The sequence below is a fragment of the Sturnira hondurensis genome, unplaced genomic scaffold, assembly GCF_014824575.4.
Source record: "Sturnira hondurensis isolate 20B ecotype Veracruz unplaced genomic scaffold, ASM1482457v3 Scaffold0002638, whole genome shotgun sequence".
In the NCBI taxonomy this organism is placed as follows: domain Eukaryota; kingdom Metazoa; phylum Chordata; class Mammalia; order Chiroptera; family Phyllostomidae; genus Sturnira; species Sturnira hondurensis.
The window spans coordinates 1-16,480 of record NW_028075269.1 but is presented as its reverse complement, the minus strand read 5'-3'; the positions used below and the strand labels follow the sequence as shown (position 1 = coordinate 16,480).

The 16,480-nt window shown below is 44.2% G+C and overlaps 1 protein-coding gene across 5 annotated transcripts in view; it reads left to right on the top strand.

The window, feature by feature from the left end:
• The window catches only part of HPS5 (HPS5 biogenesis of lysosomal organelles complex 2 subunit 2), a 38,256-nt gene extending 26,976 nt beyond the window's left edge, over positions 1–11,280 (top strand). For 4 of the 5 annotated variants that reach the window (XM_037040347.1, XM_037040345.1, XM_037040346.1 and 1 more), the window contains exons 17-23: positions 986–1,106; positions 1,327–1,482; positions 2,186–2,305; positions 3,718–3,831; positions 5,402–5,508; positions 7,854–8,124; positions 10,495–11,280. In XM_037040347.1, coding sequence (XP_036896242.1) covers positions 986–1,106; positions 1,327–1,482; positions 2,186–2,305; positions 3,718–3,831; positions 5,402–5,508; positions 7,854–8,124; positions 10,495–10,555 — 950 coding nt within the window. In that variant the 3' untranslated portion in view covers positions 10,556–11,280. Of the gene's footprint in view, positions 1–985; positions 1,107–1,326; positions 1,483–2,185; positions 2,306–3,717; positions 3,832–5,401; positions 5,509–7,853; positions 8,125–10,494 lie in introns of those variants that run through there. The other variant, XM_037040348.1, reaches the window with a different exon arrangement.
• Positions 11,281–16,480: the final 5,200 nt, after the last annotated feature.

The window sequence follows — 16,480 nt, the reverse complement described above, 5'->3', positions numbered from 1 at the left end:
TTAATCCTTCTTGTGATCTCCATTTCTATGGTTCTGCTTCTAATCTAGCTGTCTACTTAGTTTGCTTTTGTTGTAGGTGTGGTTGTTAATAACTGAGTTTGCTGTCCTTTCACTGTTCATATTTTTTATCTTCTTTTTCTCAGATAAGTCCCTTTAACATTTCATATAATAAGGGCTTGGTGATGATGAACTCCTTGAACTTGACCTTATCTGGGAAACACTTTATCTGCCCTTTCATTCTAAATGATAGCTTTGCTGGATAGAGCAATCTTTTATAACTTCAAATACTTCTTTCCAGCCCCTTCTTGCCCGCAAGGTTTTTCTTTCACACTTGATTGAAGTTCACACTGTTTGTCATCCTCATATGGAAACCAGCTCTCATACCCCAGACACCACGCATGCCCTTTCCACTGCGTGGGCCCAGGTTTGTAAAGAAGCAGATTTCCCTAATTCAATATTCTGCTTGAGTAAAAGATGCCATGTGTCTAATAATTGATTTAGACTTTAAGCATACTTTTTGTTCATTACCAAAAGAGGATAATTACAAGTTGAGATACATTTTATATTACCGGTTCTAGAAAAAAAAGTGTTCCTACTCCCATCTTTTGGAACTATATATATATATATATATATATATAAAATATATATTTTATAAAATATATATTCTATAAATATATATTCTATAAAATATATAGAATATATATATTCTATATATATATAAAATATTCTATATATATATACACACACATACACACACATTCTTTTTTCGAGGGTAATAGACACTTATAAATTTGTTATTTGATTTTAAGGTTTTTTAAAAGTAGAGGTTGTATCTTGTTCTTTTTTTCTTCTCCTACAATACTTAACGAGCATTGGGCCTTGCACACGGCAGTATGTGAGTAAGGTGGTTGAATGAATGTGTTCATGAACTGAATATTCTTTACAGCTCTGAGACGAAGGGAAAAGTGTATGTTTTATCTTTCAGAAATGGCAAGTTCCAGTCCTACGTACTTGGAGATGGAAGAAGGAGACCTACCAACCAGATTAAAGTTCGTGGATGACTCAGTCCCCTTCGATAGTCCTTTGTTGATTGCTTATGCTACCCGGTAAGTTGTCATAAATGTCATGTGTGTGAACTAAATAAAGCACATTCGAGGTGTGTGTGTGTTTTTTTTTTGTCTTAGTTTCTAAAGTTTGACTCAGTTGCATGTTGGTCAGCTGCCTGTTAGTATATTTATTTTATTTCTAATAAGTACTTAGATAATGTAACCGAATGATATCATCTCATTGAAGTTGGAGACTAATATGTTTGGTCTTTAAATGCAGATTGTATGAGAAGTTCGGGGAATCTGCCCTCCGATCCTTAATCAAGTTTTACCCCTCAATTTCACCTTCGGATGTGATGCAACTTTGTCATCAGCACCCGGCGCAGTTTTTGACCTACTTAGACAGTCTGGTGAAGTCAAGGCCTGAAGATCAACGGTGAGAGGGTGAAGAAGATTTGCAGATTCCTCTTTCCCCTCATAGGGCACTATTTTTCTTGTTTAAGCAGTTGTACCATTTTTACTATCAACTGCCACAGAATTGAGGTATCTAATCTCCTACCGAAGAGGAGGATTTGGGCAGCTGTTGTACGTTCTTTGAGGTTTCAAAGTACACCATCAGTGTGCACACACTACACTTCTCTTCCCTTCTGCCCTTTCTTCCTCTCGGGGATTTTCGGATCATCAGTATAAAATTAAACCCCCGCTTCAGGGTCCAGGCTAAGGCAGATAAGCCTCCTTGTCTCTGCCAGTGAGTTTATTGGCACCGTTTTTATTGATGATAGCCTAGCCTTGTACAGGTAGATCTCAGTTCCAGCCCTTTGCCTATTTTTAGACCGAGGCTTCATTTCCTGTCTCCACATGGCACCTGGTTATTGAAACCGGCTGTTCTCCCCACCTCTGATTGATTCACATTTGCCATACTGGCTTTTATTTCTCTTTATTTTTGACCCTTCAGTATTGTCCTCATTATCGTGGGGATCTTAGATTTTCACCAGCTTTTCTAGACATTTTGTAGCAGAAAGATTTTCAAGTTATTTCGTTCACTATATTGATCTCTCAGTAACATTTTCACATCCCCACGTTTTATGTTTCCTTTCTTAGCATGAGGATTGGTGATTTTTCTTCCTACTTTCTCTTAGGCCCTCCTTCCTGGAGTCCCTTCTACGACGAGAGTCTGTAAGATTGGATTGGCTGCTTTGGGCAGTGTCCCGTGATGCGCCCCCAAGCACAAGCACCATGGATGATGAAGGGAACCCCAGGTACAGAAGCCTCCGTCTAAGTCGTGCTGTTCCTGTGAGTGGGGCTGGGTTACTCACACACAGCACCCTGGGCTCGTTTCAGGAACGGGTCTGGAAGCGACCGAGCCCAGTCACGGCAGTAATGAGCTTAAGTGTACTTTTTGGTGGTTCCAAACAATTTTTGAGTTGCAGATCCTATAGCTTGAAACCTGATGATTTCTCTTAGAAAAATGCACATCCATGCAAAATTTTGCACATGGTTTCAGAATATTAAACTGACCCCCTTTGAAGCTCCTGTGTGGACCCACTTTTAAATAATTGAGTGTTAGAAGGGAAAAAATTGTATGTATGTGTGTGCATTTTCTACCTACAAATAACCTGATTTAGGATTAAAAAAAAATAGAAATCACAAAAATACACACTGATACCTAAAATGTGTCAGGAATGATTCTTGTGTTTTCCTCCAGGAGAAGCTGTAAAACCCCCAGGTGTCTGGCTCTCTGTGAATGATGGAAGTAGAGGCCACTTTCTTTTGTTTGAGATTACCTAAAATGTCTCATTTAAAGAAATAAACAGCCCTGACTGGTGTAGCTCAGTGGATTCATCAGGGGACTGTGAACCAGAGTATCGTGGTTCGATTCCCAGTCACGGCACATGCCTGGGTTGCGGGCCAGTTCCCAGCGGGGGACGTGTGGGAGGCAACCATACATTGATGTTTCTCTCCCTCTCTCCTTTCCTTCCCCTCTAAAAATAAATAAATAAAATCTTAAAAAAAAAAAAGAAATAAACAGATATTGCCCTGGCCGGGTGGCTCAATTAGTTAGATTATCATCCCATACACCGAAAGGTTTGTGGGTTGGATTCCCCACTCAGGGTACATACCCAGGTTGCGGGTTCGAGCCCCAGTCAGGCGCACACAGGAGGCAGCTGACCAGTGTTTTGATGTTTTTCCCTCTCTTCCCCCACTTCCTCTCTCTCTAAAATCAATAAGTAGTTCTGGTCAGTGTGGCTCAATTTGATGGATCGTCGTCCCACAAGCCAGGTTAAATTCCTGGTCAGAGCACATGCCTAGGTTTCAGGTTCAGTCCCCAGTCAGGGTGTGTGTGAGAGGCAACCAATTATGTTTCTCTTTCATGTCGATGTTTCTCTTCTCTTTTTCCCTTCTCTCTCTAAACTCAATACACTTTTCCTTGGTTTAATAATAAAATCAGTAAGTACATCCTTGGTTGAGGATTAAAGAAATAATAAAAATAAACAGGTATTTGTTATAGGAAAAACAATTGTTTTTAGTATTTCAAAAGCCAAGTGGAAATGTTTGAAAAATGTAATAATGGAACAAACATAATTAAATTCTGTTCTTAGCTATTAGAAGACTAATAAGCATTTTGTAGAATTCATTTGCTGTCTAATTTATGGAGGTTTTCGTTTCACAGGCCTCATTCACACTTGTTTTCCTGGGGTTATAGTCAGCTGATCCTTCATCTAATCAAACTGCCTGCAGATTTTACAACCAAAGAGAAAATGACTGACATCTGCAGGTCTCATGGGTAAGAGGATTTTCTGAGAAGCTGAAGTTAAGATTAGAATCATTTCAGTTACTATACTTTATCATTTTCAAATTCTCTTTGTTATGGGAAAGTATCTTTTTGTGTTAAGTGGTAGTAAACAAATTTTTCCATTTAAATCTGTGCACATTTTTTCTTTGTGTGAAAGAGACTGGCCCTTGCTAATTTCTCTCTCTCCCTTTCTGCTTACTTGCTAACCCCAGGAATGCAGGTGGTATTTAATTAAGCACTAGACTCTTATTTGAGTCATAACAACTATAGGGTTGTCCGAGTAGGGAGGTGCTCAGTAGAATTGCTGGTGAAGGACTCTGGGAGGAGGTAAGGCTTTTTGGAAATAAGCCCTGAAGGCTGGATGGGATTTGTATTTAAAATGAGTTGGGAGGAGGGTAGGTAAGGTGAAAGAAATAAGAATAAGGGCATGAAAACTGACATTGCTTTTCTTTTTAATTGTCTTTTAAAATTTTTTAAAGAGATTTTATTTATTTATTTTTAGAGAGGGGAAGGGAGGGACAAAGAGAGGGAGAGAAACATCACTGTGTAGGTGCCTCTCGCGTGCAACCTACTGGGCACCTGGCCTGCAAGCCAGGCCCTGACTCGGAATCAAAGCAGCGACCCTTTAGTTCACAGGCTGGTGCTCGGTCCATTGAGCCATACCAGCCAAGGCTGGCATTGCTATTTACCTATACTACATAGTAGTCAGTTATATATTGCCTGCCACCGCTGTTTATGGCTCTGCCTGGATAATAATCTTCTGGAGATAGGGACCTGTTTCTTTCTTTGCCCTCATAATGGCAGGGACTTGGTATGTGTTTATTCATTGATAATGAGGGATGAGACTAGCCAGGTGGTGGGGTGATGAGCTATGGAGGACCTTGAAAGCTGGTCAGAAGAATTTAGTCATCAGTAGAGACCCTTTAGACTTTTTAGTACGAAAATGACATGACAGTAATGGAGTTTTCTGGAGATCATTCTTGGTGTCATACAGGAGAAAGATTGGAGATGGGAAGGCCAGGTAGGAAGCTGTTGTGGTCATTCATTCTTGACTGAATTGGTGATTAGTAGGGCAGCAAAAGGACCTCATCCAAGGGACCTTATGAAGGAAAGGGCCGTGGAACTTATGAAACTGGATGTCACAAATGAAGGAGGAAGAACAGTCAAGGAGAACTTTCATATTTGAAAAAGAAATATGTATTGAATCTTAATGTTTACAAAGTATGTCAGCTTATATATATTTTACTTGGTGCTTGGCCTGGAATGTCAGTATTCATCACTAGCCTTTATTCTTCTTTAACACTCGGGTTAGGGCCGTCTAACAGAACTGTCTGTGATAATGGAAATATTCTACTGCACTGTCCGATGGTAGCCATTAGCCCCATGTGGCCACTGAGTACTTGAAATGTGGATTGGTCAGCTGAAGAACTGACTTTTAAATTTTATTTACTTTATTGAAATGAAATAGCCACATGTATCTAGTGTCTACTGTACTGGATGGCACAGCTCCAGATAAATTCACTGCCTTTTATTCCTTTCTTCAACTTTGGTGTCTTTAAAGTTTCTGGCCTGGATACCTTACTCTCTGTTTGGAGCTGGAGAGAAGAAGGGAAGCCTTTGCCAACATTGTGTGTTTGAATGACATGAGCCTGATGGAAGGGGACAATGGTACGTAAATACCAGTTGGTTACTCTTGGAAGTTGGTCTTTTAGAAGTCACTTCAGACCTTTCAGTAAGGAAGTTTGGTGAATGTGTCAATGACCATGTATATAATTTTAGGTAACTGTCCAATTTGGAGAATCTTCTTTTTTATTATTTGTACCATTTGGTAATTATAAAATCATAATCAGGCATAAAGTACAGGCAAGTTTTCTATGTAATGAATGCCTGTTATGTGTTAGGCACTGTGCTAGGTGCTTCTCTGATTGCTGTTTAAATGAGATAACAAACTCTTGGTAGCTACTATTATTTTTATTCTATAGAAGTTATAACTAAGGCCCAGAGAAAGGACAGTTATGTAAATTCCCCAAAATCATACAGCTGGGGGAGCCGGTGGTGAGACCCCTGACTGATCATCTCTAAAGTCTGTGCTCCACTTCTTTTCTCTGTATCGTGTTGATTTTTTACATGGCCAGAAGTTAGAGATCATTCAGATGAACTTAAAGTGGAGTAGCAGTCTGATTCCCCTTAGCTTTTTTTTTTTTTAAAGATTTTATTTATTTATTTATATTTAGAGGGGAAGGAGAGAGGGAGAGAAACATCAATGTACGGTTGCCTTTCGTGCATCCCCTGCTGGGAGTTGGCCTGCAGGGAACCGGCCTGCAACCCAGGCATGTGCCCTGACTGGGAATCGAACCGCAATCCTCTGGTTCGCCGGCCCGCGCTCAATCCACTGAGCTACACCAGTCAGGGCTGATTCCTCTTAGCTTTTACCACTGTTTAGATACTTTTAAAAAACATGTAGTTTTTATCAATCTAAGGGAGATAAAATGTCCATCAGGAGGCCAGGACTTGGACACACTAGTACCGGAAGTCTGAGGGTCCATCCTGCACTCAGAGAGATGGCTTTGCTTTATTCGTCTCAGGGCAGAGACGCCAACGGCAAGACCTTAGGCCCCTTCATCCAGCAGCATGACCTGCGGTCTTTTCCAGCCCTGCTGGCGTAGGACGGGAACATAAGAACAGAACAAAGAAGCCGGTTGATTGGCAAGGGTTAGCTTCAGATGGCACAGCTATAGCACAAAATACTGAGATCGTCTTTGCTTCAGCAGTGAACTGGAGGGCCAGGTGGTTCTGGGACTAGAGCTAGAGACGTGTGTACACTTCTGAATAATAACCAGAGAAGGGCTAAAAATATAAATGATTTCTATTTTTTAAGTGACATGTTTATTGTAGAGAAAAATACAAAATTCAGCAAGTATAAAGAAAATACTCTCCCTGCCCAGATAAAAGTACTCTGGATAGTTTGGTAATGTAAAATAATAGCTGTTTTTGCCCTCAATGTATTAAATGGAGTCTTTTCTTGATACTCTCCTCTCCTAAGTCATGTGAGTCACTGCAAGTTCTGGTGTTACTGCCAGACACATACCTTCCGTCTCTCTGCTTCCTTTTACTCCACCATCACTCGGGCCCTGGCTTCTCCTTTAGACTGCTGCCTTAACCTTGTAGTTGGTCATCTGGCTCCCATCCTTGCCCATTCTTGAATCCACTTTACTTACGGCAGCCGAGGTGGTTCTTTTAAACAAGAATTAGATCATGCGGCACCCTCTCTGAAACCCCTTGCATTGAACTCAGAATCTAATCCACATTCTTGAGACAGACTCTTGAGGCCTGGCCTTGTCATCTCGCTCTCACTACCGACCACGGCCTTTGTGTACTATAGGCCTTTTTGGTGTTCCTGGAGTTCAAGTTTATTCCTATGTCAGTACATCCTCCATGTTTCCTTTGTCAGAAATGCAGGCTCCTTCACCCTCCATTCCTGACCCTCCCCACCCCAGATCTGTGCGTATGCGGGCCACATGCCCATGCCCTCTGTCTGAGCTCGTCTCTCCTCTTTAGGCTCTCTGCTTCAGTGTTACTTCCTCACAGAACCCTTCTCAGATTCTCCAGAAACACCTACCATTCTCTCTAACGGTTCTTTCATCTTTTACAGCACTTGCAACTATGTAAGTACAGTACGTTTATGCATTGATCTAAGTTCTATCTCCCTTACTGTAAGTTTCATAAGAGTTCCTTATTGCATATCCAGTGCCCAGCATAGAACGAATATGCCCTGGGTGAATATTACTGAGTCAGTGAAATATGGAAGCTAATTTTATGGTGTTCCCTTATCACGAACTATTTATGCAGCAGATGTACAGAAAACCAACTTTGTGTTAGGTGGTGAAATTGTATTCTCTAATATTTGTATGTTTTGCTGGGAAATGTTTTCATAAACTGTTTAGACAGTCTCCTGTATGCAGGCTGAGGGCCAAGAGCGGTCAGAGCCAACATTTCTGTGTTTCTCTGTGCAGGTTGGGTCCCAGAGACCGCGGAGGAATGGAAGCTTCTCCTTCACCTTGTACAGAACAGGAACACAAAGCCAGTGCCCCAGAAGTCAGCAAATGGGAACTTCAGTGATGGGCCGTCCCCCATCAATGTGGAGAATGTGGCACTGCTCTTAGCTAAGGCCATGGGTCCAGATCGGGCCTGGTCACTGCTACAGGAGTGTGGTTTGACCCTCGAGCTGTCAGAGAGGTTCACCAGAACCTGTGACATCCTAAGGATTGCCGAGAAAAGGCAGAGGTAGTAACTGTTTGTCAGGCCCTCTCCATAGGCACTTGGGAAATGTAGAACCCCAAGATTTTCAGAGGTGGACGGGACTACAGCGATCATCTGGTCCCAGCCCCTCACAGTTGAGGGGATTGAGACTCACCTGTTGATTAAGGGCAGTGGCTAAAGAAGTATTTTTTCCCAGTCGTGACCAAGACACTGTTTGGATTAATGTGAATGAATACCCAAACCTGCGGTGTACTCAGTTCTTTAAGAATATTACTGGTACCAAGTACCTCATTGTCTCAGTTGTGTCCTGGTAAAGTACAGATAGCATTAAATGAACCATCTTAGCCATTTTTAGGTGCTTGGTTCAGAAGCGCTGTGCGTACGTACCCATGTCATTGTGCAGCCCAGTCGGTTCCAGAGCTCTTTCATCTCGCCACACTCCCTGCCCATTAAACACCAGCTCCTCGTGTCCCCTCCACCCAGCCCTGGGCAACCAGCGTTCTGCCACGTCTTGGTGATTTTGAGTGTTCTCCATACCTCACTGAGGTGGAATCGTAAAGTATTTGCCTTTCCGTGACTGGCTTATTTCACTTAGCGTAATGGCCTCAAGGTTTATCCATATTATCTCAGGTGTCGAAATGTCCTTCCATTTTAAGCTGAATGGTATCCCACTGCGTGCGTACTTTGTTCATCCACCCACTGGTCCGTGGGCCCTCGGGGTGCTTCCACCTCCTGTCTGTGTAAATAGTGCTCCTGTGCCCGTGGCTGTGCGGATGTCTCTTTGAGACCCTGCTCTCAGCTCTTTGGGGAATATGTGCCCAAAAGTGGGCTTGCTGGAGCATAAGGTAATTTCATTTTTAATTTTTTGAGGAACTACTATACTGGTGTCCATAGAGATCACACCATTTTACTTCTGTACCAACAGTGCATGAGGATTCTAATTTTTCCACATCACTAGTTATTTGGTGTGTGTTTGGTGTTTTTTATGATAGTTATCCTAACGGGTGTTAGGTGGTATCTCATTGTGGTTCTTATTTGCATTTCTCCAATGAATAGTGATGTTGAGCATCTTTTTAATGTGTTTGTTGGCTATTTGTGTATAATCTTGGAGAAATACCTATTTCAAATCTTTTTGCCTAATTTCATTCAAATTGTTTTTGTTGGTGGTGGTGGTGTTGTATGAGTTCTTTATATACTTGTATGTTCACCTGTTATCAGATATATGATTTGCAAATATTTTCTCTTATTCTAAAGGACAGAATGCATGTTCACTTTGTTGTTTTTTATTTTTTATTGTATTTTTTAAAGATTTTATTTATTTATTTATTTATTTATTTTTAGATAAGGGAAGGGAGGGAGAAAGAGAAGGAGAGAAACGTTGATGTGAGAGAGAAACACTGATCACTTGCCTCTTACATGCTCCCAACTGGGGACCTGGCCCACAACCCAGGCCTGAGCCCTGACTGGGAATTGAACCTGTGACCTTTCAGTTCGCAGGCCAGCAGTACTCAATCCACTGAGCCACACCAGCCAGGCTGTGTTTTTTAAATATATATAATTTTACTTTTTAATTTTTAAATTATTATTGTTTTTTAATCCTTACCTAAAGATATTTTTTAATTGATTTTTACAGAGAGGGGATTTGAGAGATAGAGAAACATTGTTCAGCTGCCTCCCATATGTGCCCCGACTGGGGTTCGAACCCACAACCTTTTGGTATACAGGATCATGCTCCAACCAACTGAGCCACCGAGCCAGGGTTGATTGTGTCTTTTGTGTAGAGTTGTAACCCAACGAACACAGGTCTGGTGCCTGCAGCTTTCAAAGCCAATACTTGAGAGGCAGGTGCTGATGTAAAAGTGGATATATTCAGGTATGAGCAACCTGGAATATGAGGGACTCTGATCTCCAAACCCATCTTAACACCTCCGTGCGGGCCGAGGTTTTTACAGGGAAGGAGAGGGACAAGGGGGACAGAGAGGGGGAGGAGGCTGTGGAAGTGCAGACAGTGTCCTTGCTGGTCCCAATACAGGTCTTTAACATCTGCATCCTGGAGCTGGCCAGTGCCCCCCAAACTCCTGCAGTTGGGTTATCTGCGTCACCCAGAGTTGTGGTCACAGCCCTTTCTTGTACAAACAGGGACTGGAACTGCTGGCACTTGCAATATGCTTACAAAGAAACTGTCAGTATGTGAGTTCTTTTTATCAGTGGGTTAGTACATTGTATTTGTTCTAATTCCATTTCATGGTAAGTCAGAGTAGTATAAAGTTTTTATTCCCTATTACAGAGTCAGTCAGCTTTTTGAATCCTCTAATTATTTGTGGTTTTTAAAGGGTTTTTTGGTAAAAAATGAACGAGAACTAAATTTACTTGTTTCTTTTTTTGGGATTTCAGAGCCTTGATACAAAGCATGCTTGAAAAGTGTGATCGATTTCTCTGGTCTCAGCAGGCCTAGTGGGAGAAGATGGAACAGGATGTCGTGACGTTTTGAGGAAAACGGAATCATGCTCCCGAATCTTCTGAACGCATGTGTTGTTGGAGAAAAGGCACTGTCTGAAAACCCTGCCCCCTTATTGGGGATACTTTGCCCGGTGTCTGTAACCTCCGCATTTGTGGCTTCTCTGCGGCCTCAGTGTTTCTCTACCAAAGTTGACCTTTGAGAGGAATCGGCTGTTGTTTACTGCCGTGAAGTGTTCTGGACACGGAATGTGAGCGTTCACAGCTCTGTGGTCCTTCCTCTGACCAGCAGTGTTACTTCACCCTTGCCTGGGGGCTGGGGGAGCGGAGGTTTCTCACCATGGCCACATGGAGACAGATAATGTAACTGACGTTACACTATCAGGAGTTGAATTCTTTTTGTATCTTGTCTGGGACAATTAAGAAATTACTGAAATTCGACCAGGTGTAATGGAATTAACACATAAGTAAAACACAGATGACTGAAATTAGATATTTAAATGAAATAGCCCCATGTTTAAATTGAGCTAATTTAAATATATATTTTTTCCAGTGTTTGACATTTTCTAACCTGAACCCATATCCAGCTGACTAATTCATTACCAGAAATGTTTTATCTCTAATCTTTCCTAAACAGAGTAGTTCAGAGACATCATGCACTTTTAGAAAGTATTTTTTAAAGTTATGATAAAGGAAGTCTAAGTACTAATAAAGATTGAAGCATGTGCTTGTATTACTATTATTTTTTAAAGATTTTATTTATTTTTAGAGAGAGGGGAGGGAAGGAGAACGAGAGAGAGAGAAGCATTGCTGTGAGAGAGAAACATTGATTGGTTGCCTCTGATACGCGCCCCCAACTAGGCACCGAACCTGCAGCCCAGGTATGTGTCCCGGTGGGGAATCAAACTGGCGACCTTTCGCTTTGTCGGACCATGCCCAACCAACTGAGCCACACCAATCAGGTCAGTGCTTGTAGTATTTAAGCCAAGTATTAGATTGCCGTTTTTCAGGCTCCCGTACACTTATATAGCATGTAAAATGTGATCAGAGTTTTTATTTGAATAGCATATAGGCACAGAGTTTATAGTGAGCAGCTTGCAGGGAGGTGTGGGGTAGACTTGGTACAGAGTAATCAAAGTGTTGGCTGCATTGAATGATTTTTTCCTATTTATAACACAGCCAGAGATCTATAGACAGAAATTGCTGTCATACTTTCACATGACATATGTGTATGTTACATAACCTGATAGGTTAAAAAGATTGTCAGAGAAAGGAGGGTTCACAACACTCGTGAGAATTTTGGGAAACCTGAAGAGACTGGTCAACAATGTGTGGTGATGGGGGGGTGTAGAGAGAGAGAGAGAGGGTGTGTGTGTGTGTGTGTGTGTGTGTGTGTGATTTCTCCATCCTAAGCAATTCCCCAATAGCCTGTGTGTCCTACGATTCAAATAAATTCTTATACTGTCTACTTGGTTAAGGGATGTTAAACCAAAACCTTCATGGCCAAAAGCTTTTCTGAAAAAAGGGGTTTATTGAGCCATATGCTAGTTAGAAGAAGGACCAGGCCCTGGGACGTGTGGGAGTGGGAGTGTTTGGGAGTGTTTGGCTTAATGCCCTGCTTTCAGCATTTTGGCATGTTTAGCAATCTGCCACATCGTTACTTTGCCCTGGTGCCCACATGTTCTGCAACTGGTCCTGGCTGCCACGGTGGGTCCGAGGCCGAGCCCAAGATGGTGCGTTTTGGGCAGGGTCCCAGTTGGTGCTAAGCTTCTGGTGCCCAGATCAGCCTCTGAGTAGGAGGGTCAGTCTGAATTTTGGGGGAGTAGGAACTCAGAAGGAATCTGAAAGTCAGTGCGGAGCCCAGGCCCTCGTAGGGAAATTACTCACCACAAATTATTTTGTGAGACATAAATTTTTGTGTTTTTTAAGCTTATGTATTTCTTATATCAATTTAAAGGCAGTTACACACTTTTACTGTTCTCCGTTTGTTTAGACTTTAATGATTTTGCAAAAATGGCTTCCTGTGAGCTGAGCCCAGGAACTGAGCTCCGGCTGGGTTAGACGGCTTTCTGGGCTCCCCTCCCGTGCTAGGGCTGCTGACTGGAACGGCCTTCACGATCCAGGCATTAGAGTTGAGTTTGGAGTCCGAGGAGAAGACATGCAGGCTTCCAGTTCAGCCCAGGCAGTGCGGCCCGGGCTACTAGTGTCTGACTTTGACATTGGGGGCCAAACTCTAGCCAACGAAAAGGCACTGGTCGCTGCTCTCGGAACTTCTCCATTGGTGGCCGTGTGGCTTACATTGTCCTTGGATCCTCTAATCATAGGGGCCATCGTGTTAGCCTAATGTTACTCCAGCTTCTAGCAAACCACTCGTTTTTGTAAGAAAACAAAAACAAGTTATTTTAAGCAAAATATTACATGGTGTGTAACAGATACAATCTTGCTGTGAGGGATGCCACCGGGTCCCTAAACGCATCAAAGCCCCGTAGCATTTCCAGAGCGTTACAGAGCACTGGGCTCCCCATCTCGTTCCTCTGCTCTGCGGTGGCTCTCTCTGTGTGGGGTCTCCAGGTTCTTAGCCGATTTGCTTCACAAGTCTGTGGAATTTACATTTCTCTGTGCTTCCCAGTTGTCTCCACCCTTCTCCCCTCCTGGCTAACCAGTGGATATTCCTCTTCTCTTTTTCACTCTCTGCCTGAGAGTCCATCAGTCTTTTCACTCATGCGTGAATTTACTGTGTCCATGCGTCGGGGAGGCGTGTTTTCTGCACACTTCAGAAAGACACAGGGCGTGCATTATATCAGACACGGGGCCAGGCGTTCGTGCACCCCGTCTTTCCCCAGCAGTGAGTTCCACGTGGGCCTTGATGCTTTTCATGCAGGAGCAGCCTGGCAGCACCTTGCTTTGAGTCTGCCCCTTGACCTCATACGTCTTGATCCAGGGAAACTCCCAGGTCCCTCACACGTGCACAGCGAAGAAATGTAAGAGAAGGAACATTCGAGGGCTCACCCTTGACAATGGGGATGGAAGCCTGTGGATAGGTGCTTTTATCTGACTCCTGGGGATAGTCCCGAGTCACTTGTTACCCCATATTCCTCAGAAGGTTCCAGCTCCAGCCCTGAGCAGCTGTTGCTCACAGCTGCCTCTATAATATGTCTTCATATTGGCCTTGTTCGTGCCCTGTGTCACTCCTCAGTCTCTCAGCACAGCAGAAGAGGTGTGGCAGTGGACCCACGCTCAGGGAGCTCACTGGTGTTGAGGCAGCAGACAGCGGAGGAACTCTGATCCACAGGAGCCGCCGTTACCCGCCAGCATCTAGCATCCTGGTTGCCAGGAAACAGCTTTTATCACTTAGGTAGAATGAATAGTAAACCAAGGCAGGGAGGAGGAGGGAGACATGTCTCAACTGCTAACTCAGCAGTCCTGAGCCTGGTCCAATAATATTGCCAGGTGTTCCGACATCACCAGAAACACTATGTTAGCAGGGAAGGAGGGAAGTCCCTGAAATTCTCTGTAGCGTGTCCACTTTCTGGGGAAGAAAGCCTAGAAACTGCTTTCATCCCAAGGCCTGGAATGCGGGAGGGTCCACAATGCAAAGCAGCAGCCTCTAAATAATTTTGGGTAACTGCCCCAACTTTAATTAACTGCCTCCTGCCACTGTTACAGAACAGAGGTCCAAGGGGAGCCAATATTTGGCCTGCCCAGGGAAGCCAAAAACTGTTACAGAAAAGATACTACACCTGGCTGGACTCCAGGGGATGGTATACTAATACCGTCTGGGCCCCCTACTGGGCCCAATCATCTGCCGTCAATTGAAAAGACATCTCTCAATGCCAGAGATTTCTGAAAAGGAAAGGAAATGTTTATTTAATGCTATACAGACCCAATGTAGTAACCTAATGACTTCATTAAAATGCCAAAGTCCTTTCGGATACCCACTTATACACACAGCACTCCCTTCTCCCCCTACTCTAATTCAGGGTACCTAACTCAGGAAAGAAGCAAACGTCTGTTTTTCCAGACCGCTGGCACCATCAGCTGTGTGTGTTGCCCAGGCAGAGTCTCCAATTAATCCAAAGTCATATGGCACCTTCTCATGGTGTACTGGCAATAGTTCTTTGTACCCGTTTTTCCAGACCAAGTCTCTCCTGCTTCTCAGGCCACGTGGCCAAAGGGAGCACCCCAAAGCCACATGGGCCTCTTCTACCAAAGCTGCAGTGGTCTGCACTCTGCCAAAAGCGCGAGGTTCTCCCCTTTACATGGCTGTGGGGGTCCTCACTCTGCTAAAACTGCGTGTGTGGCTGTCTCTGCTAAAGCTACACGGTGATTCTCTCTCATGTGGCTGCGGGAGTCCCCATTCTGGCCGAAAGCGTGTGGTTCTCCCTTCAATGGCTGCCATGTCTGGGTTTAAACCCCCGTGCCCATCTTCCTCTGTACCTCTGTTTCCAACTCCTCCCACAATCAGCTACACCTGCCACTATTTCTGTATTATTGCAAGTTTACTGGGCTGCCATCGTGAGTCTGGGCAGGTATGGCCCCATGTCCTGGAGCCAATCCCCTCCAAAACTCCCACACAGGCGCTGTAACTCGGGGGACCTGCCCCCCAGTTACATCGTGGGGGGAAGTGACTTCATCCCCCTGGCTCCAAGCCTGGCCACAGCCATTTAACATATCCAAGTGACCCGCCAAAGGCTATAGTCATGTTAAATGACCGTGCCATGGATTAGCCTCAAGGCTGTGGTTGTACAAAACAGGCCTGCCTGTTCCTGCTCCCTGTGTCCCTTCCCCCAACTCACACCTGTGGAGAAGGGGTGAGGACATCTTATATGTCTCTGCAATATTCCTATACTCCCTGAGTTCTGGACACCATTCCAAATCCCTTTTGGGGCCCCCCCTCTTGGCTGCACCCTGTATCACCACGTATCTATTTTACAGCAAGATAAACAAATGGGGTCTGGAGTAAGATAAGGGTTTGGGCTAACAGACCCCCACGCATACCTGTTTGGGTGGCCACATCCCCCGCCCCGGGAGAGCTGGCACCACATTTACCCATCAATCAATATATAACTTTTTACTCCCATTGTGCCAACTATATGAGTTCTCAGAACAAAAGACTCACTCCCTGGGCACTTGGGGCACTCTTGGCTCTCTGGAAACCCGGCCTAGAGCCACCTGGGGGCTTGTGACCCTGGTCTTCAGCTGCTCCTACTTTTCTGCCCTGCTTTGCCCTGAACCTTTGCAGACCCACCCGCCCCCACCCCCGACTCTAGCTAGGCCCATTCTCTTCCACAGGAACGGATCTCTAATAAACTGATCTGATTGCATCCTGATAGATTTGCTGATCTGCAAATTTTAAAAGATTTTATTTATTTATCTTTAGAGGGGAAGGGAAGGGAAAGAGAGAAGGAGAGAAATATCAATGTGTGGTTGCCTCTTGTTCATCCCCTGCTGGGAACTGGCCTGCAACCCAGGCATGTGCCCTGACTGGGAATCGAACCCAAATCCTTTGGTTCACAGGCCTGGGCTCAATCCACTGAGCTACACACCAGCCAGGGCTGATCTGCGATTCTTTAGATGCATTAGCATGAAGAACCAGGTCTCTCCCATCAACAGTGTGGCCGAGAAAAACCAGCTCCGAGTGGATAGGGTGAGGATGATTTCACAAATGTGGGTGAAAGGCTAGGGGGGCCTGAGCTGCTGAGAATGTGGGGCATGGGCCAGTGGGGCAAGCTTCTTCAAGGAGCAGAATGCTGATCGGAATCTGAATTCAAGGACAGCAGGAGTCAAGAGGTGAGAAAATGTGAGGGCCATGCCTCAGGGAGAATGAAAGGCATTGGTTACAGGTGGCAGCAGGGTAGGGGCTGCTGTGGGGGAGCCCAGGACACCACTTGCCTGAACTTCTGGGATTAGGCTCCCAAACCCG